We start from the raw sequence: 21,035 nt of genomic DNA, 5'->3' as shown, positions 1-21,035 counted from the left end.
TCAATTTGATTTTTCTTCAACTATGCTATTCATATACTTTGAAAGCAGATTTCTTATAGATTTAACACCTTCACAGATATCAAGAGGTATCATTAGTATCATTGACCTAACTTTTTCTATATTTTTATTTAAGTTGCTAAGAATAGGAGTCCAAATAAATAAATATATAAAAGCTAAGGTTCCAACACTTATTATCAAAAGAGTAATTCTAAGATTTAACTAGTCATCGTTTTATTTAGAAATACTTGATATAAAGCTCTAACATAAATACCTTTTCATAGAAAAATTTTGATAGTTTTTTAAATTAATTAATACAAAAGGATGAAACAAAAAATATATTGGAATTGATGTTTTTACCTAAATAAATTTTTGATGTAAGTATCTTGTATGGTGAATATTTGATTCACATCAGTTGAGTTAATTAATTAGTTAAGCCTATTTCTTTGTTCCTATCCTGAATACCCTTATATAATTTTATCATACTATGATTTGATATCCCTGTATATTTCAATATATCTGGGAATCACAACTGCCATACCTTAAGTTACACTTCCATATAAAAAATCTTAGCAATCCTATATATTTAAAAAAATATTAGATTTAATAAAATATCTGTAAATTAATTTGATAATTGCTTTTTAGTTTACTGTATTAATCTAAATAATTTTTGTAACGTTAAATAATATTCTATATTGATAGAATACTTCAAAAAAATTTGTAGAAAACTTCATTTTGTAAATGTAAATTAAATTTTTTCATTCGTCCTTTGAAATTTAAAATTCTAAATTTGCTTCTAATTTCTAGTATGTTGGTTTTAATTTAGTTTATAAATTTTTATTATCAAAAAAAAAGTTAATTACTTCAACTGAAACTTGTTTTAAATTTGTCAGAATGTTACAGCAATCACTCATATAAATTGAAGCATAATCAGAGTTATAAGATGAATCATGACTTTACAAATTCTTGGAGTGCTCTTATTGTATGATGCTATTTATGTTATACATCTCGTTGATATTTAACATGACTTATTAAGCTGAATCTATATTTCTAATTGGAAAAGTGTAATCTATAAGCAATTATTTTAAATTATTTGTAGAAAAACCAAAGAAATTTTCTAAATTAGATGTTGAATTAAATTCTTGAATGAACTAAGAAAGGTTATCAGAAAATGACACTGTTAAAAAATATACTAAGATGTAGTAACCCCATAACCCTGTTAAAGTTACTAATAATGGTACAAATGCGCTCTTTTGATTTCTTAAATTTATTTTTATCTTTCTGGGCTATTTTCAAGTTACAAATATATTATTTAAAGAATTAAATAAATATAAAATGTAAAGTAAAATTAAGATATATCTTACTTTGTTTCCCTTCCTATTAAGTAAAAGTTAGTGGTCATCGTCAACATCGACCTAATTTTAATTAATTTTATAATATTCTTCTTATTTTAGATTTTTTTAAATAATTATTTTTCATTTTAAGTATGTATTTCAATCACAACTTCAACTTCAAAATAAATAAATTAAAAAAATCAAAATTATTTTTATTTGTGCTAATTTTTCTTGAAAATTTTTATATTATTTTGTATTACTTAATCTGAAATTTCTGTTTGTAATTCGTCATCATTGCCAGATTATAGCTAAGTCAAAAAAGTTTCACATTGAATGTATAGCTTTTTGACCTTAGAAAGAGGGATATCAAGAAATACTTGAAGCACTTATTTTTAGGATAAAATCATCATGTTATAAAATGGGAAAATCAAAACTATTGAAACTAATGTAAACAGCCCGATCACAACTAATTAAATATAGATTATTACTTCTTTTTAATTAACCCAATTTTAAAGCTCTAACACATAATAATTAGTGACATTATTTAATTGAATGTTGTAATCATTCAGCAAGTTGCTCTCTAAAAAGTAAAATTGGCTCTGTGTAAATACGAATTAGCTTAAAGTCTGATATTTTGATTTTAATTAAAAAGTAAATTTAAATTATTTTCTCACAAAATCTAAAAAATTTCCATTAAAATTCATTAAAATATACCATGTTTTAAACAAAATTCGATGCTGATATTATTTGTCTAGTTGCGTCACTGATTGTATGATACGTATAAGAAACTTATCCTGCTAAAAGATTCTTTAATCTAACAGCAGGATTATTTAAAAGATCGCTATGACCTGCAAGCATATCAAGAGTATTACTTTCTAAAGAAATTTAGAGTTACTAAAGGTCATTTTAGTATGTTTCAATGTCTTATTTCTATTACTGTTAATAAGCGTTGCTATCAGTTGGATTTATAATATTCTATATTTATTTAAATATTGTAAAAATTAATTTTAATTCCATAACAAAATATTTACCATATTAAGAAAATAGAGTTATTATATTTTAGAAAGAATGATTTGCCCATCAGCTGTGAGTTAGTTTGATTAAGCAAGAAACTAGTAACGCTACTTAGCCTCTTGTAGTTCATTTGAAACTATGAAAAAAGTAAACAAGCATAGACCTGAAGCAATTAAAATAAAAATTATTGAGTAGTACTGCATCAGCTTCAATCCTTAAGACTTTAAAAATTGAGTATCATTTATAAATTTTATAAATCTATCTCTTTTTTTAAAGATGCTGCCAATGTTGCTTCTATCATCATCATTATCATTTTCATCCTTTTCTATTTAAATAATCATAATATTTGTATCATTTTTTGAAAAATCATAAATGAAAAAAATTTTTATTATAAAAGAAATAAAAATAATCTTTAAAAAGTTATTTCAATTTTTTTGTGTGGATTTCTTTGATTTTTTTAAATAAAAATTTACTCGATTAAAAGATAAACTAGAACTGTTTTGTTAAGAAAAATGTAAATATCACTTTTTTGAAAAAATTTTCTTTCATGAAAACAATTAATTTAATAAAATTTAATCATTTTTCTACAATTTAATAAAAGTAAAATTTAATTTTTTAAAGCACTTCTTTCTTTAAAAGTTAAAAGAATAATTAATTTTTACACTAAACGGCACTCTAAACATATTCATTTTCTTCCTTGAGCTCTTCTTCTTACTCCTCCTCTTACATTTTTAAATCTTCAATGTCTACCATTTTAGTTCCAATTAACCTAACACATCTGATACCTTTTGCATAATCTTTGGCTTGTTCCTCTTTTATTTCTTAATTATTCTCGTTTACACGTTCAGTTGTGTGAACATAATTATTGGTGTCTTAAATCGCTTTATTAAAGGTTTTTGAAAGTTAATCAGCAATAGCACTCATGTTATCAGTTCTATAACTCTCTGCTGCCAAGTGAGAATTAAAGATAATACTCCTTTCTTCAATATTATCTTTTATTTGTGATTACATTCCATGTTAAAATTCACCATAATATATTTTTAAGGTAGGATCAATCTTAAATTCTATATGATAAGGTATTTAAGATTTTATATCTCTTTTAGTTTACAGAAGGCTGTTTTTATTAAATTGTTGATTTGAATTAACTCTCTCTATCTAAACTATGTATCCTACATGTCCTATTTTTAACTGAACTTCTTATACCTTTTATTTAATAAAGTTAGATAAATATAGTTATAATTATAAATTTTGTTTACTTAAATTATAGCATCAAATTCCAATGCATTTTTGCCAAATTCTTTCATTTTCGTAGGAGCTCCATTTTTTACTTTAAAAGTGTCTATATTATCTATGAATCCTTCAACAGCGTTATTCATGTTTGCCTATCTTTTACCAAGCCTTTTCTAATCTATTTGTAAAATACTGATACATTAAGGATTAATGTTTAAAATTTCTCCTTCTAAGTTAATCAGCAAAAATCCTAAATTCTTTTTTTGATTTTTTATTGAAAACTGGCCTATAAACTAAGTTCCATGTATGAGTGAAGGAACATGCCTAACAAATGCAATTACCATCAATATATAATCGTTTTTTGATTTAGCTGGAACTAATCTGTCCATATTTAATAATCTTGCTTCTAATGTTTGCAAGTAGGACTCAATAAATTTATCATGATGTTAAGCGTATAAATAAGGCATTATAGCATTTATATTTCTTTAATTTATATAAAATTTAAATAAATTTTATTTTTTAAGTACTGTAAATTCTCGTTAATTAAGACCAAAGATTTTTAAAACTTTAAAAAAAGGTATTAATAAAAAAGTAATTTTTTTTTTAATTTTGGGTATTAATATAAATCGCCATTATTAATGAGAACGTACAGTACTCCCAAATACATTTTTTTTATAATTTTTGTATTTATAAAGAAACAGAATCAATTTTAAAATTTATGAAAAAAAAAATAAATATTTATACCTATTTATAACTTCTACTTTATGATAACCTAGCGCTCCTGAAGCAGCTAGGTTAGCATTAGTAATAATTCCGAATTGATCATCTTCTGCTGATATTACCTTTAATAAAAAACTTTATTAATTTAAATTATAATTTAAAATAACTTTTTACAATAGTTGGTTTAGGATCTGAAGTTAAATCAATATACCCTTGCTATTTAGAGTTTTGATTATTGCTCTTATTAAGTTCATTAATTATTTTATAACCTCCTTCTTTATCATTTAGGATTTCCAGTTTATATTTGGAATAAAGTCTCATCAATTAAGGATTATAGGAGCTGATTTGTTATAGCTGAAGAGATATTTTTAGAATAAATTTTTTTTGTAAAGTCAATTAAAAAAATTACTTTATTCCATTGCTCGTCTGCTTGCTAATTGATAATGTTAATTTTAAACCCTATCTCGGAAAGCTTTCCAAGATCAGGTTAGTCTTCGGACAGTTAAGACCAAAATTCAACATGCAAATTAGCACTTTTTTCTATGCTAGATCTACAAGCATCTTAATGGTTTTATATTGATAGCTCATTTACCATTTCAGAGTTTCCTTCTTTTTTATTTTTTTAAATAATGCTTGATTGAACTGTTGATACTTTTAATTCGTTTTCGATGATTCTTTTATATCTAAAAATAACAAACTACTCATCAAAAGCTGGACCTTCAAGCTCAGTATTCAATAATTCTTGCATAGCTTACTACTTAGAAAGCATTTTATCTAATAGAAACAGCGAATACATTATTCTTAAATATGTATTGTTGGGAAATCTCTGCAAAGCATAATAGTACATACCCTTAATTGCAAGTATTAATCTTATCATTTTTTCACACTCACCTTATTATCTCATTTCTTTTGAAAACTTTGTTGTCTTTACAATCTAAATTTAAATAAAAATAGATCATTACTTCATTTCAATTTTTCAAAAAAAGCTTTTTATTTTTTCAAGCTATTTTTGTTTTTTGCTAAAACATTTTCAAATTATAATTATTAGGATTTTTTAATTTTTAAAATTAATATAATAAGTAAATACTTTTCTTTTAGAGGCACATTCTTCTTTATTACATAGCCAGCTATGATAGTCTAGAAACCCTTCTAAAAGAATTTAAATGCATTTATCTGTGTAGTAAAACGACAGTAGCTTCGTTATATAAGGAAGCTCTGTTAGTGGTTGACTTAAAACATCATATAAGTTAGTATTTGTTAGCAATATATCTATTCTATATTCCCTTCTTATGATAGATATACCTACGATGAAAGGTAAACCTATAAGCCAAATGTTAATGCTTTAATCAAATTGCTGGTATTAAGATATGTATGCTAGAATCATCATTAAACTAGTCCAAGTATTAACTATATGTTGAGCTGATATTATTTTAGCTATCCAGTAATGATTGTGATTAAGATTTAAATTGTAATACTCAAACATCAAAAATGACCCAATAGTAATTAAGGCAATAATAAGAATCTTGTAATGCTCGTCGTCAAGGAAAGTGGTCAAGATTACTAGGAAGGTTTTATATAAAAAAAATGCAAATTCTCCTCTTGATGTTAACTTCGAATTGCAATCTTGAGAAACCATCCTGCAATCAAAATAAAGAAGGGAACTGATTCCAGAATAAATTAATACAAACACTGCAAAAAATGCCCCTAAAAATGTTAGAGTAATATGTGATCCTGTGAAACACTGCTATGCAGGAAAGTACTCCATGTATAATTAGCTAGATCCTGGTTATTACTTGCATTAAAATACACTTAAAAATAGCTAAAACAAAGGGATATATAAAACATTCGACAATAATTCAGTCATATGCTTTAGAATCAAAACAGGCCATTAAAATATACCTTTTTTTCTCTCTAATGAAAACACTATTAAACAGATTTGTATAATGCAGAACATCATTAAGCTTGAGGCAATATAAATAGCCACTTCATAATTTTATATATTTCCATTAATTAGATTCGGCTATATGCTAGTATAACCTATTTTTATTTAAAAACGTTAAAATTAAGAGCCCATTTTTAATTTGAAAGATTGAAGTTTTTGTTATTTTTAGTAGAATTAACAAAAATTATTTCACAGGTAAACTTATAAATTATTATCATTTCTCAAAAAATGATGTGAATAATAAATATTTTACGAATTATTTTTGCAACTGTAGAAGTTACACTGCTATTTTTCCACATAGATTCAAAACGAGGAGAGAATTAAAAGTTCAGAACTTATATTGTTTCTATTAGTATCAAAAATGTACGCAATGTAAAAGAAATCTTTTCACCACTGTTAAGTATCTCATACATAATAGAATAGATAGTAATTTATATACTTTTGCCTATTCTTTTTATGAAAGATTGCTCTACATCAAAATCAACTCCTTTGTTAGAGTCATCCATTAAATCAAATTTATTTATTTAATTATATGCTTTTGTATATTATTAATAGCTTTTAAATGCTTTTTTTATTATTTAAATATAATCTTTTTGAATTAACAGATAATTTATTCAAAAAATTATAACCAACAAATATTTTTCAACAATTATAGCATATTAGTTATAGTTAAAAACATTTAAATACAACATTTGATTTTTGATTTTTATAAGTAGTTAAAATCGCATACAATATAATTATAAATATTACTGCAATTAATTTTCCTTTTATTAACTTTGATCAGTATTAAGTATATATATCCAGTTTATTTTCTGGATTTGAAATTTTTATTACTTTTTGAAATATTATTATTTATATTTTTTTAGTATTTAGTATTTAGATATCTTTATGAAAGGTGCCTAAAATTTTATTCTTAATTAAACTTAAATATTATAAATATTAGTTTTAAGCTGAGCATATTAGAATAATTCTTATCATGAAAGTTGATTAGGTTTTATTCTTTAAAATATTTATTTTTTTGAAAAATATATTTAATTAATATTTGATTCATAAAATAATAATGGTAATTTAAATATAAAGAAATTAAAGTATGAAGTTATTATTTAACCTTAAAAATAACAAAATTATTTTTTGAATAGTTTGTAATAATTCTGGCAAATAATTAAATTGAATATTTTCCAATACAAGACATATTGAGTGTTCTAATAAAAATAATTAAAATATATTTTTAAATACATTATTTTACTTATTAAATTTTTTATCTAATAGATTAATTTCTATTTTTTATTAAAAATTATAAATTATACAAAACTTACCATAATATATCATCAGAAACTAAAATTGCAATTATTATTAAGAATCTTTTCATTCATTAAGTATATGTTATTTAAATAAATAAATTTTTTATTTAAGGTGTTATTAGATAATGATTTATAGTTAATTATAATAAAAAATAAGTTTTAAAATAAAATAAATTTTAAATCTATATGAAGTATAAAAGAATAAAATTTAGCAAAGTCTTTTGATAAAGAAAGGTAGAAAGAAAGTGAATTTTCTAGTTTATAAATTAAGAAAATTTGAATAATTTTAGATTAATTAAAAGGAAAATAAATAACTAAGAAAAGAATTTATGAAAATTGAGAATAATTTTAACAATGAGAAAGATCTCATATATGAAGAGTAGAATTAAGAATAAACTTTAAAAATAATTCAAATAAAAGGTTAATATGATGAATTGAGAAAATTATTTAATTTTTTTTATTCAAATATTAATTTATTTATGTAATATATGATTAATCATCTATCTCACTATCTTATTTTCATAAAAATATATAATACTAAAATTATATTCGTAAATATTTTCATACATTTTTTTATACCTTTAAATCTGGTGTTTCCTTTATTCTGATAAAAAAAATAATAATTTAGTTAAAAAATCATGCTTTCTCTTTAATAAATAAACAAAAAGTATAAAATTACTAAAACTGGTAAAACAAATTTTCATAAAATTTATCAATTTATAAATAGCAAATAATCAAAATAATAAACATTTATTTTAAAAATATTGAGATAATTTTTACATGTTAAAATTATTAATTAAAAAAAATTTTTTTAACTTAAATAACTATAATTATTTAAATGCACCTTTAAAAAAAGAAGTAACCAGACTTATTTAAAAATATTTATTTATCTACCTATTTTAGTTAACTAATTAATATAATTTTTTAAAATTCTTGATTTAACTAAAATATAATACATTTATATAGCTTAAAGATTAGTTATAATTAAATTTTAAAAATTTATCTTGTAATAAATAGATTCGTGTTTGAAAAGTGAGGCATTTTCTAAGTTTAATTCATCTATGTCATATTTCTAAATATAACAATAAATTTTTGCTTTTAAATTAAATAATAAAGGTATTTGATTACAAATAACATAAGTAGTATTTGTATTTATTTAATGTCTATACTAATTAGTGTAAAAGAAAAATTGAAAATTGCAAATTCTGATTATTTCTAAATAAGAATTTTTATAAAAATAAATTTGGTTTTTAGAGCATTTCATTAAGAAAGTCTCTCTTGAAGATAGTTTAATAAAATATGTGATCATTTTTATATTTTAAAATACAAAATAAGTAATTCATAAACCTGAAGACTCTGTTATTGATTTTTTGATTTGTTAAACTCTTTAAAAATTCAATAATATATTATAACTTCAACCTTTAAATTTGAAAAAACAAAAATTAAGCACCAAAAAAGAAAATAAAAAGATGTATTTATGATTAAATCTGGATTGTTACTAAATTCAAATTAGTTTATAAATTGATTATTAATTAATAGCATCTCGAAAGATCTATTTTAGTCCCTGATAGTTAATTAAAATAGATAAGATCTAATCTATTTTAATTTGTAAATAAAATTCAAACGTAGTCTCTCTATTATTAGAATACTTTAAAGTTTTTAATAATCTTAAAATTTGTAACATTACATTAATAAGATAAATATTAAATCACTAATAATTATAACAGAACATTAGTGAAATTGATAAAAATATGATGGAATTAGAAGAATATCTGTATGAAAATAAGCAAATATCTGAGTTTTGTTAAAGTAGCTATCAACATTTTTATTTAGAAAATGAAAATCAGAGAAAATATAGTTAGTAATAAATTCAAATAGAAAATTTTTCTCTGAGCGAGTAAGCAATAGATGAAGAATAGGAAGACCAAAAAAACATTACATCTTAGTAAATGAAAAAAATATATTAAAATTCCAAAGAAAGAAAATATCTAAAATTAGCAAATGTTGTCCCATACTAAATAAAAAATGAACAAGAAATGAAATTAAAATTTGGGCTATCAATAACCAAAGAAGGTTGTCTTAAATTTGCTTATCAAACAGGAAATATAATTTTTGGATAACAATAAGCACAATCTGTCAACTTTAAAAAAAATATAAACGTAATTGAAATTAACTTAGCTTCTTATTAGAATACTAATTTGATCTCTCTTGAATAAGCTATTGAGGTTTTGAGGCATAGTAACTTCAAATTATTTAAAGAGATAAAAGAAGGCCTTTATTAATATGAAGTCTTTTAAAACTACATAAATAGTTGTATTTCACAAATATAAATAGACAAATAATTGTTAAATTGGCTTGATGAAGAAAAGATGAAATTTGTTTAATCTTGTGATGAATATATGAATAGTTATAGTTAATAAAATGAAGGACATATGTTTTAATATGCAATAGGAGTTCTAAATTTTGAGAAAAAAGATATAGAATGTTTAAAAGTTGGCTATTCAAATGCTTTCTTAGATTTGATAGGTATAGATTTACAAAATTTTAGCTAAATGATGCTGAGAAATTAGCAGATAGATTTAGTTTAGGATAAGGAAGAATTAATGATATAATCTATCAAAAGCCTCTTTTCTAATTATTGTAGTTAAAATCAAAAAAGTTTTTCGTCTTTTTATATAAATACTTTCGATGGATTCACCATAAAATTAAATTAAGTTAAAAAGTTTACAAAACCAAATTATAAAACTAAAAATGTATCTTCCTTTCTTTATGAATACATTTTCTATATCATAGAATTTGATGTTGATATTGAAGATCTAAAAAACCTTATATAATTCAGACAGAGGCTATTAAAAAATACAAATAGCTATAGTTTCGATGATTTTATAAGAAAAGAATTGTCTTTTCTTTTTGAAAGCGTAGAATATTCTGTGTATTCTCAACAATTTATAGAAAAATATTACTTTAAAAATATACAAAATTTGCGGCTAATCGAAAAATAAAAACAAATCAAAAAATCTAAGCAATGTGGAATTAAATATCTCCGCAAAAATCTTTCAAAAAACATTTATGCATGAATTAACTTATGTTAATTTTAAATAAACTATTATATTAAAAAAATATTGTTTAAATTTTAATTATTTTCATTATTAAAAATATAGTAACCTACTTAATCAATTAATTAACTTAGTTTAATTTTTAAATAAATTATTTTATTTTTAAAAATATTGTTTAAAATTTAATTCTCTTCTTTAAAAAATCTATTTGCAAAAATCATCCATAAAGAATAAATGAGTAGTTAAATTATGTAAATTTTATTGTAAATTATTTATGTATATATTTTCCATTTAATTATTTTCTACACTTCTTATTTTATTTACTAACATTGTTTAAATTAGTTAAAATTTAAAGTAATAAATTTATTATTAAATAAATATTATTATTTTTAAGATATAAATACTAATTTTATTAATGTGCAATTAAAATATTTAGCTATGCAAAGAAATTAGATAGCTTTTTCAAAATATTTTAATAAAAACAAATAAATGTCATAAAGATAATTTAAAGTAATAATAGAGTGAATTGTCTATTTAATTTACAAAAAGCGAAATGTATATATTTTAATAACATAATAAATAAAGCTAAATAAGCTTAAAATAGCTTTATTTTTGAGTTTTTAGAAAGCTTTAAATTTGAAATAATATATGCTGTGTAATCTTATTACATGTTATTTTTTTTAAAAAATAAATTTTTTTAATTTTTTCGAAGTCGGTAAGTGAGGTATCTAAACTGAAATCGAGGTGCCTTAATATATGAACCTTTACAGTATATTATTTATAATTAAAATTATTTATTTATAATAAATATAATTATTTTTTACTCATTTATCAATAATAATTAATTAAGCAAAGCTTCTATCAAAATCATGTTTTAAATTAGATAAATATCATTCATTCATTTGAAATTTCAAAGAATATTTAAGAATTTCTTGAATTACTTATGTTGTATAAGAACTGCATTTTTTTAGTACATGCAATCATTTTTTTAATATTTTTATTTATTCTTATATTATTTGTAGATTTGAACCTCTAAATGCATTTCCATTTGATGCATTATAATTTTTATATTTATCTTTCTAAAAATGATGTCAGTATCAACAATACACAATAAAAGAAAAATATCATGTTTATTACCTAAATTAATAAGTAAAATACAATTTAAAAATTTTAATAATTATCAATCTAGCTCTAATTTTATTATAAAAACATTATAGAAGAGAGCAATATAATATTTGAAATAATTATTGATATTTTTTCTAAGTTATTGAGGAACCCCGAGACGAAAGGATTGAAGCTATATAAAGCCAAAACATATCCGAATACTATCAATGAAATCATTATGAGGCTTACTTAAGGATACTACTTTAAGCATACTGAAAATAAAACTATCAAGCTTTTCACTAAAATTCTAATCATCTCCCAATAGAAAAATTTAACTTTATATTCATTAAACAAAAACCCAAATGTAAACATAACTTTCACTTTTTTCAATCTCTTGCGAGATTAAAACAATTTAAAAAAAACTATTGTAGGCAAAGTTATCAGAAATAAGATTAATATCACTAAGCTTAGATTTTAAATTTTTTAGAGCTATGAAGAATTTCCACATTCTAGACTAAGATCAATAAGAGAATAATATTTATCCTTATCAAGGTTTAGACAAAAGAAACTAGATAAAGTCTTTTCTAATAGAATTGAGTAAAAAACTATCATAAATATGTATACAGAAGTAAGGAGAGTTGCATAAAGACTCCTTCTGAATAGCTTTCTTTTCAAAATAAATATACTTGTTGATATAAAAATGGTAATTGAGCTAATCAATAATGGTATAATAAATGTAATAAGGAGATCTGTATATCCCATACTCACAGATTCAGGTTTATACTGAGAAATTAAGCAGTCTAAAGAGAAGAAAGGGGAACTTAAGGGATTGTAAAATAAGAATTAAAACTCTAAAAAAGAGGAAATTATATCAACTTTTGTGAATTGACTTGATATGAAATAGATTTAAATATGAAATAGTAAGATCTTAATGTAAGTAGAAGTCAGTGTTTATTTTTAAATTGTTTTTCCTATGAAAAAAATTTACATTTTAGATAAATAAAGAGCATAAATTTCGTTTTTGAGCTTTTTAAATGTTGAAATTAAAATTAAAATGAGACTTAACACCAGCACAACAATTAACACTGTAATCTTAAATGTATTTAAAGATATTGAATTACACTTTACACATTAAAAGAAGCCCATTATAGAATATTTTTCATTCCAATAGGTACCATAAATATCACAGTTTAAACACTAAGCTCCTACATGACCTTCATAACAAAGCTAATTTCCTATTCCACTACCTTATTTATTTAGATATAAATTATTATAAAATTCATATCTTTTTTTTTCTTCCAAAATTAAATTTTAAATTATCAATTAAAAAATATAGTTGGGAATAATAAAATTTACCTCCTTAACAACTTTCAGGATTATTTGTGCAATAAAAAATATCTTATTAATCTACAGAATATTTAGATCTCCAATAAGATTGTTTTAGTTCTGAGTAATTTCCATAACACTATGAGAATTAGTCTGGTTAGCAATTTTGACATACTCCGTAGTAGCTAACCTTTGTTTGCTCGCAGTACTTACATATGAAGAACTTATTTTACTGGTTATTTAAATAGATTTTTTCCATTCCTTGCTCTTTACATCCATTGTATATTTTATACTAACTTGTTCTTAAAGTTTATAATTAGGCTAAGAAAATGCGAATATCTTCTAAATCTATTGCTTGTTTACCATTAAACTATACATCTTAAGCTGACCATACTAGGAAGGGATAATTTATAGAAAAGAGCTGGGCAGGAATATTAGGTACGAAATTATTAGAAGGTGAGACTAGAAAACTGTAAAGATTACCAAAATTATTTTTATCAGTGTATTGATCATACAAGTTTCCATCTAGTTCAATTGAAAGTCTTATAATATAAATCAAACCAGGGTATAAATATTGGTCAGTTTTTATAAATACATTTGAATTATTTTGATTGTTATTATTTATTTCTAAAATTTCTTCAATTTTTATTTTTAGAGCTTATTAGTTATAATCATTAGCTGCTAAGTAACCTGTATTTCCAGAAAATTAATTTGAATCTATGACATAGCTTTATTAAATAAAATATATAGCACCTCCTATTTAGCTATTACAATCAATAAATTAATTTTCATAACCAATAGCTGAAATTCCTGATATTGCGCCTCCTAAATATTTACTTTTGCATTATATAAATGTATTTTATGAAATGGAGACTTAAGATGGTTAATTGGTCTGAAAAGTGTTAATAAAATTTAAGCAGCCACCAAAGCTATTTGAAGAACCTTTAATTATTTATGAACTCTATAGAAAAAAACTAGAAAAACCATTTAAATTTAAAAATTAAATATTATTTTATGATTATAAATTAGCTACTACCTCTTAGAACATTACCTAATTTAAGCTCTATAAATATTCTTATTCTATCAAAAATATTGTAGCTTGAACTAAATTTGTATTAACTTTGCTAATATTTATTGATTAAAACTAACTTATATCTAAATTTTTTAAATTAAACAAAGAGACCTAATTAAGCCATATTTATTAAATATTAGTTTTCTCAAGTCTAAAATGTAAAATTTGATTTACTTTAATTAAAAATTGATCTAAAATTGTATTTGATACTTTGAAATTTAAGATCCAAACAGTGTCAAAACTTTGTAAATCTATCAAATTTGAATAAATTTATAAAGATGATACTTAAATTTCATTTATTATAAAGCTTAAACCATTAGAACCTTAAATAAGTGATCCACACAATAAATGGCTTTAAGACATAGAAACAAAGTTAATCTCAATAGTCTTAGTATTAAAAAATTTGAATAAACTCAATTCTGTTTATGGTTAAATATATTAAGAATATCCTTCTACATCCAATTCATCTATCTGAAATATTTAAATATTCATTACATTTACTTACAAAAAGCTATTGATATTATTTTATTTATAAATAAATTTATTAATGCATATTTAACCTATAGCATTATTTTGCAAGAATTCTAATACTTAAAAGTGAGGAGTAACAACCAATGATGTAGCGTATGATATTTAACCTATTTAGATATTTTTAATTTTTTTTAAAGTCTTTATATCAAAAGTAATAATCTCTTTTATTGCCTGGGAATTCGAGATAGAAACGCTATTTATTTCTATATCAATATTCTAGATAATTATTTCTGATTCTGAAAAATAAATTTACCTCATATTAAATTTACTAGATTATTAAAATTATTCATTGCGTAAAATTTTTAAATTATTTATTTTCATCTGATTTTTACTTTATATTAAAAATAAATTCACTAAAGTATTCTCAAAATTAATTTGGTCAATATCAATATCAACTGAAAAAATATTTATAGATTTAGTACCTTAGAGATCCTTTAACAATATTTTGCCAATCACTACTTAGATGATGATTTCAGTCTAAATATAATTAGAAAAATCGTTACTATTAGTAATACTTAAATTTTATATGTTTAAACTATTTATGCTTTTAAATTTTATAAAATATTCAGATTATGTAGCTTTAATATTTGATAAAACTAAACTTCCCATGTTAATAACAACTATGTCTGAGATCAATACAGAAGAAGTAATCATTATATCTACTAACTATAAATCAAAAGTTAACTGATTTTAATTTTATACTAATATTTAATTGTCTGAACATGAATAAGATATATTTTATAGCTCAAGTTATTAAATTATATTAACATCGCAGCTTTAATCTATAATATTGTTTTTAATTCCACTTTGGCTCAAGGATATTTCCAATTATATTATCAAAACTAAAATAATTAGATAAATCTTCTAGTAATTCATTTAATTAAATTTTTATCAATTTCTTTTTTAGATATTTTTTAATCAATTAATTTTTTTATTATTTTTATTAATTAAAATAAATTGATCTATCCATCCATCCTTTTTATTTGGGATAAACCAAATGAAAAAAATTACTTTTTATTGATAAAAAAAGTGTTATTTTTTCAAATTTTTAATCTATCAAAAATAAATTTTAACAATTTCTAATCTCAATTTTCGTCTAATAAGAAAAAATGAACTCTTTTTCTTTTAGGAATTTATGTAAATTAAACTTATATTAGCTTATTTCTTTAAAAATTTAAGGTTAGATTTTATTGAATTGTAAGAATGTAATTCTAAGCATCATTTTTTTAAAAAAAAAATTGATTTTTCATTTTGAGTATTTAAAATCTAAAATAAACTAAATTTATCTATCTCATTTGATTTTTTATTAATCAAAAAAAATCTAATAAAAATTCGAAAAGTAATTTGTTTTTTAGAATTCCTTAATAATATTAATCATAGCAAGAATATAAAAGCAATTCAATATAATTTAACAAATTAATCTTAATAATTAATTTAAAGACTTTTTACAAAAATAATATTTAGTTATTTTTAGTAAAGCAAGCAAAAACTTTTTTATCCATTTTTTGCTTTTAAATTTAATAATTTAGTTTATTTTTTTAAAAAAAGCACAATACAAAAATATTAATTAGTCATTTTTAATAAAGTAAGGAAAGAACTTTTTCTTCTAATTTAAGCTTTTTTATTTAGTACTTTAATTTATTTTTTTAAAATAATCCTAAATAGATTTAAATGAATTTTATATTTAATAAAATAAAAATATTATTCAAGTATTACTTATTTTTCAATAAAATCTAATAAAATATTATTTTGTTGAATTTTTTTAAAGAGTAGGTAAAAACATAAAAAATTAAATTTTAAAATGATTGAAAAATAGAAATAGTTAGTTAGATAACACAAATATTTCAAAAAAATAATAATCATTAAAGCTTATTTAATGAAATTTATGTAAATAATAAATCAGAATATTGATAATTGATGTAATCATCCTCAATCTTCATATTAATGAACCTAATAATATTAAAAAGTTATTTATAAATTAATAAAATTGATATTAATAGACCATAGAAGTTAAAATTATTAATAATAATAAAATTAAATTAAAGGGAGAGGGGTGTTATTTATGAATATTTATTATAAGAATCTATGTAGAAAATTTTTTATTTTTATTTTTTCCCATGTTTTCAGTTTCCCAAATTACCCGTGCTCTCTAATAATAATAATAAATAATTTTAGTTTACTGAAAATTGAAATATTACTAAATGTATGAATGAGTAGTTGAAATATTAGCTATGTAAAAAGTTAGAAAATGTTTTCAAAACATTTTAATAATAATAAATATTGCAATAATAGTTTAAAATAATAATAATAATAATAATAAATCATATTCATTTACCGAAAATTATAAACTAAATTTATGAATGAGCAATTAAAATATCTAGCTATGTTAAAAAGTTAGAAAGTGTTTTCAAAATATTTTAATGATAATAAATTATTGTGGCAAAAATAATAATAATAAATTTTATTCATTTACAGAAAAGTGTATATTTATGAAATAACTCAACTAAAATAACTATGATAAAAAATCATAAAAATTAATGGATTTGATTTATTTAACATACAATTAATTTATTTGAATAATCTTTGGATTATTGATAACTCTAAAATTAACTTTAAAAAATATAAATAAACAATCTAAATTTTGATTCTAATATTATTCTTATTAATATAGATAAATGAGATAACCTTATACCACACATAATTTTTATTAATCACTATTTTTAATATACTAAAAGGATTATAAAATCTGTATTAATATGCTTGCTTTTTAATTGCTAACATTATTATTTCTTAATTAACACTATAATTTAGTATTAGAATAATTTATTACTATATTTATATAGAACAAAAAATTAGTTAGTAGAAATAAGAATATTATTATTCTATCTCTGAAATAAAACAATATGAATCCTTATTTAAAGCAGCAATTGTCTCAGATATCAAGCGGCAAATCATTTTTTAGCAATGAAAATGAGCCTAACATAATTTAAAGGAGAGGATCTTATAAAGCAAACAACTCTTACAATTAGGAAGATATACCCTTGATCTCATAAAAAAATAAAAAGTAAAGGAACTCTATAAATTCAATATTATATTAGAAAAATGCAAGTATTGTTCATAGAATTAGCATGCAGAGGAATAGTAGGTTTACAAAGGTTTTAAATCTTTAATCGTCAGGAATTTTAAATAGATTTCGTACTAAAGATTGGGATGTAAAAAATGATTATAGAAATATGTCTCCATTTTTATCTTAGCTTCTGGAAGACAGAGATAAATATGAAGCTTTTTTGAACGGATAATAGCAGGTGCGGTTAAACAACGATATTGACACTGAAGTAAATAAAATTCAATTTCAATTTCATACTCATTTCATTTTAAATATTTTAAAATTACTAGATTGTATCATATATTTTAAGAAAAGCATAAAAAAAGAGATGCGAAATAGATTATGTTAAGCGAGCTTTGAAAAATATTAACATATTTGCAGACACGATTGACCTTTTCACATCAAAAGATTCAGAAAATAAGTTATTCGAGCAGTTTAATATCGAGTTCTTTCCACCTTAAACAGAAATCATAGAGATTAGTATTTTTCTTTTAATTCTTCTATAAATTATTTTAATACTTCTACTTTGTAAAAAGATGAGTTTGGTGAAAACTTTTACATAATTCTCAAAGGTAAATTTTATATTTATTTTTTAAACATCTAGATTTTCTTTAAATATTCTTATTATTCTGACCAAATAGGAAAGGTTGCTTGTTTTACACCCCTTTCGTGGACTAAAGGATCTAAAAAAACTCCTACTTCTGCTGCAAACGACTTACCTTAGTCTAGATTTTCTAACCAGATTCAGAATAAAGCATCAGAAATAAAAATATGCGATATTTTACAGCCAATGCAATAAGAAACTTTTAATAATTCTGAATCTATTTTAAATAATCTATACCACGATATGAAATATACAAAATCATTCAAACAAGGAGAGTATTTTGGTGAGATTTCTCTTCTAACTAAGCAAAAAAGGTAAAACTAAAATTAAAACGAATTACCAAAAATATATTAATATATATTTAGAACTGCCACTATGATGTCAGAGGATGATGTGATATTATTGACTATTACTAAAAAGGGATTTAACTTACTATTAGGTACCAAACAACAATAAGACTTGAGAGAAAAAATGAAATTCCTTAAAAGATTTCCTTTTTTAGAAATCCTTTCTAATGCCAAGCTTCTCTCGCTTCTGCATGACATAAAAGAAGTAGATTATCCTAACAACGGAAAAATAGTTTATTAAGAAAATGATTTGGCAGAGAACATTTACTTGATTAAATCAGGATAAGTTCAGATTTCTTATAAAAAAGAAATTAAATAATCTAGCTAAGATTAAACAATAAATTTATTAAAGTCCCCCAAATCAATAAAATATCAGAAAGTACCATTGATAATAAAAGGTCCTAATACTTACTTCGGAGAGGAAGACATACTTCAAAATGAACCAAGAAGGACAAACTTTGCTGAAGTTATTTCTGAAGAAGCAGTTTTATATGTAGTTAATTTTAAGGTAATTAAAATTTAAGTTGAAGTTACTCATTTTTTTATTTTTGATTTTTTGGCTAATGTAAAGAATTTGATGATATAAATGAAATTTTTTGGAGGATAGAATATAATATTTGATATGTTTAACTTAAAGAAAGATTGGGAAACAAATAGAAAAAGTAACATTGAAAAAATAAAAAATAAATTTGATAAGATAAAAAATAAGGTACAGAAACCTAAAGAGTATTAAACAAACAGAGATAGTAGTTTTTTGAGTTCATCTGGTATGTCTCCATAGAATTCTTTGAAAAAAGATAAAAACGAGTCCTACTTAGAATTATCTTTTAATTCTCCTTCTCATAACTAGACAACAAAAAGGAGTTCATCAAACACCATCACAGAAAGTAAATTTTACACTAAAATCATGTAATAATATATTAAAAATTTTATTTGAATAAGATTTAAATAAAAGCAATTAATTTAATTTCACGTCTAGATATAATTAAGAGGAATCGTACTCTATTAAAAACCAAATAAATAATAAATCAGCTTCTAATTTGTATAATACTCTTCACTACGATTTTGTACATGAAAATACGGCATAATAATAGAAATTTTAACAGCACGCTTCTCCTTCCTCTTCAATTTAAAAATCATAATAAATATAACCTCAAAATTAAAAATATATTCTTACAAGTGGCAAATCTAAAAAATTAATTCCTATTCTCAACTTAAATTAAGGAAATTTAAGCGAAGATAGAGCCTTTATGATAAATAGTTAAGATTCTGAGCTATTAAAAAGTCAAAGCCCTAAACATGTTTCTGAAAGAAATTACATGCTTGGTAATTAGACTGAAAAACCAGGAAAAAATTTTAATAGTAAATTAGTTATAAAAAATTTTATTGAAGATAGAAAACATAGTGTCGATTGCTTAAAAAAAAGTATAGAAATAAAAACTAATGTAATCACCTCTATTCATCAAGCAAGCAAATAAAAAAACAATAATTCAAATAGTTTCTTAATGTAAGTAAATTATAAAAACATGCTAAATGATAATAAGAAAGAAATGGTAAATTAATTAAAAAATTTTTATTAAACATAATTAATTAATATTTAAAAAGATTTCCAAATACGAAAAAAAACAAGATATTTAGACTTAGCTAGTTGATATGATGAGGAGTAGCGTTGTCCAAGACACTAAAAATTTAGTGAAGTATAAAAAATAATTTTTAAATATTCTGCAAAAAAGAAGAGTTGTAGGAAATTATGAAACCTTCTAAAATGACTATTTTTAAATTCCTTCAAAGTTATTGCAAAGATGTTTATAATAAAAAAAGGTTGTATATAATGAATTTAACCCAAATTCTTATTTTTAAACTGGTGAAGCAGAACTGATAATTGGTTCAGACTCAAAAAAAGTAAATTAGCAAAATTACTATAATAAGTTCTTCAACAATCTTGTCAAATATGTTAATAACGAAGCTCAATAAATTGAAAAAGATTAAAAATGATAAAAATAGTTTAATTTGTTAAGAATATGTAAGTATAATTATTTTATCATAAATTTAGCTTTAAATATTAAGAATACTTCCTTAATAATGTACATTTTAGATTTTAGTAAAGAGTTATAATATAAAGCTTTAATAGATAAAATAAATATCACATCACAATCTTATATTATATATTAATTTAAATTATCTTATATCTTAAACATGTACTTATTATTGTGTGTTTAATTAAGTTATTTATTTTAGTTCTAAATAATTTGAGTTTAGTTTTAATTTTTGACTTTAATTAAAATAATAATTATTATAAAAATTAATTTAAAAAACTTTTATTTTTAAACATAAAATATAAATATAATTTA

The 21,035-nt window shown here is 21.6% G+C and overlaps 5 protein-coding genes across 5 annotated transcripts; 2 read left to right on the top strand and 3 right to left on the bottom strand. All coding sequences in view use genetic code 6, as the record gives it.

Annotated features, from left to right (window-relative positions):
- On the bottom strand, positions 1–6,743 carry TTHERM_00285400 (PAS domain S-box protein; the record flags this gene model as incomplete). Its single annotated transcript, XM_001018554.2, has 14 exons — positions 1–271; positions 358–575; positions 861–1,283; positions 1,362–1,412; positions 1,592–1,957; positions 2,046–2,306; positions 2,363–2,670; positions 3,008–3,548; positions 3,602–4,058; positions 4,320–4,417; positions 4,470–4,649; positions 4,705–5,229; positions 5,383–6,332; positions 6,491–6,743. The coding sequence occupies 14 exons, from the start codon at positions 6,741–6,743 to the stop codon at positions 1–3; spliced, it is 4,902 nt and encodes a 1,633-aa protein (XP_001018554.2).
- A 2,546-nt stretch (positions 6,744–9,289) lies between these two features.
- TTHERM_00285380 (hypothetical protein) lies at positions 9,290–10,615 on the top strand (the record flags this gene model as incomplete). Its single annotated transcript, XM_001018552.3, has 1 exon — positions 9,290–10,615. One exon carries the CDS (start codon positions 9,290–9,292, stop codon positions 10,613–10,615), a length of 1,326 nt encoding a protein of 441 aa, XP_001018552.1.
- Positions 10,616–10,811: 196 nt separating this feature from the next.
- On the bottom strand, positions 10,812–11,465 carry TTHERM_000285379 (transmembrane protein, putative; the record flags this gene model as incomplete). Its single annotated transcript, XM_012798249.1, has 1 exon — positions 10,812–11,465. One exon carries the CDS (start codon positions 11,463–11,465, stop codon positions 10,812–10,814), a length of 654 nt encoding a protein of 217 aa, XP_012653703.1.
- A 544-nt stretch (positions 11,466–12,009) lies between these two features.
- On the bottom strand, positions 12,010–14,072 carry TTHERM_00285370 (transmembrane protein, putative; the record flags this gene model as incomplete). Its single annotated transcript, XM_001018551.2, has 4 exons — positions 12,010–12,033; positions 12,080–12,945; positions 13,055–13,985; positions 14,061–14,072. The coding sequence occupies 4 exons, from the start codon at positions 14,070–14,072 to the stop codon at positions 12,010–12,012; spliced, it is 1,833 nt and encodes a 610-aa protein (XP_001018551.2).
- A 3,458-nt stretch (positions 14,073–17,530) lies between these two features.
- TTHERM_00285350 (cyclic nucleotide-binding domain protein) lies at positions 17,531–20,679 on the top strand (the record flags this gene model as incomplete). The annotated part of the gene is made up of 8 exons (XM_001018549.3): positions 17,531–17,962; positions 18,024–18,213; positions 18,270–18,305; positions 18,375–18,651; positions 18,703–19,192; positions 19,256–19,571; positions 19,627–20,237; positions 20,290–20,679. The coding sequence occupies 8 exons, from the start codon at positions 17,531–17,533 to the stop codon at positions 20,677–20,679; spliced, it is 2,742 nt and encodes a 913-aa protein (XP_001018549.2).
- Positions 20,680–21,035: the final 356 nt, after the last annotated feature.

Source organism: Tetrahymena thermophila (assembly GCF_000189635.1).
Source record: "Tetrahymena thermophila SB210 genomic scaffold scf_8254594, whole genome shotgun sequence".
In the NCBI taxonomy this organism is placed as follows: domain Eukaryota; phylum Ciliophora; class Oligohymenophorea; order Hymenostomatida; family Tetrahymenidae; genus Tetrahymena; species Tetrahymena thermophila.
Note: the sequence above shows the minus strand (reverse complement) of the source record. Positions and strands in the feature narration are given on the sequence as shown.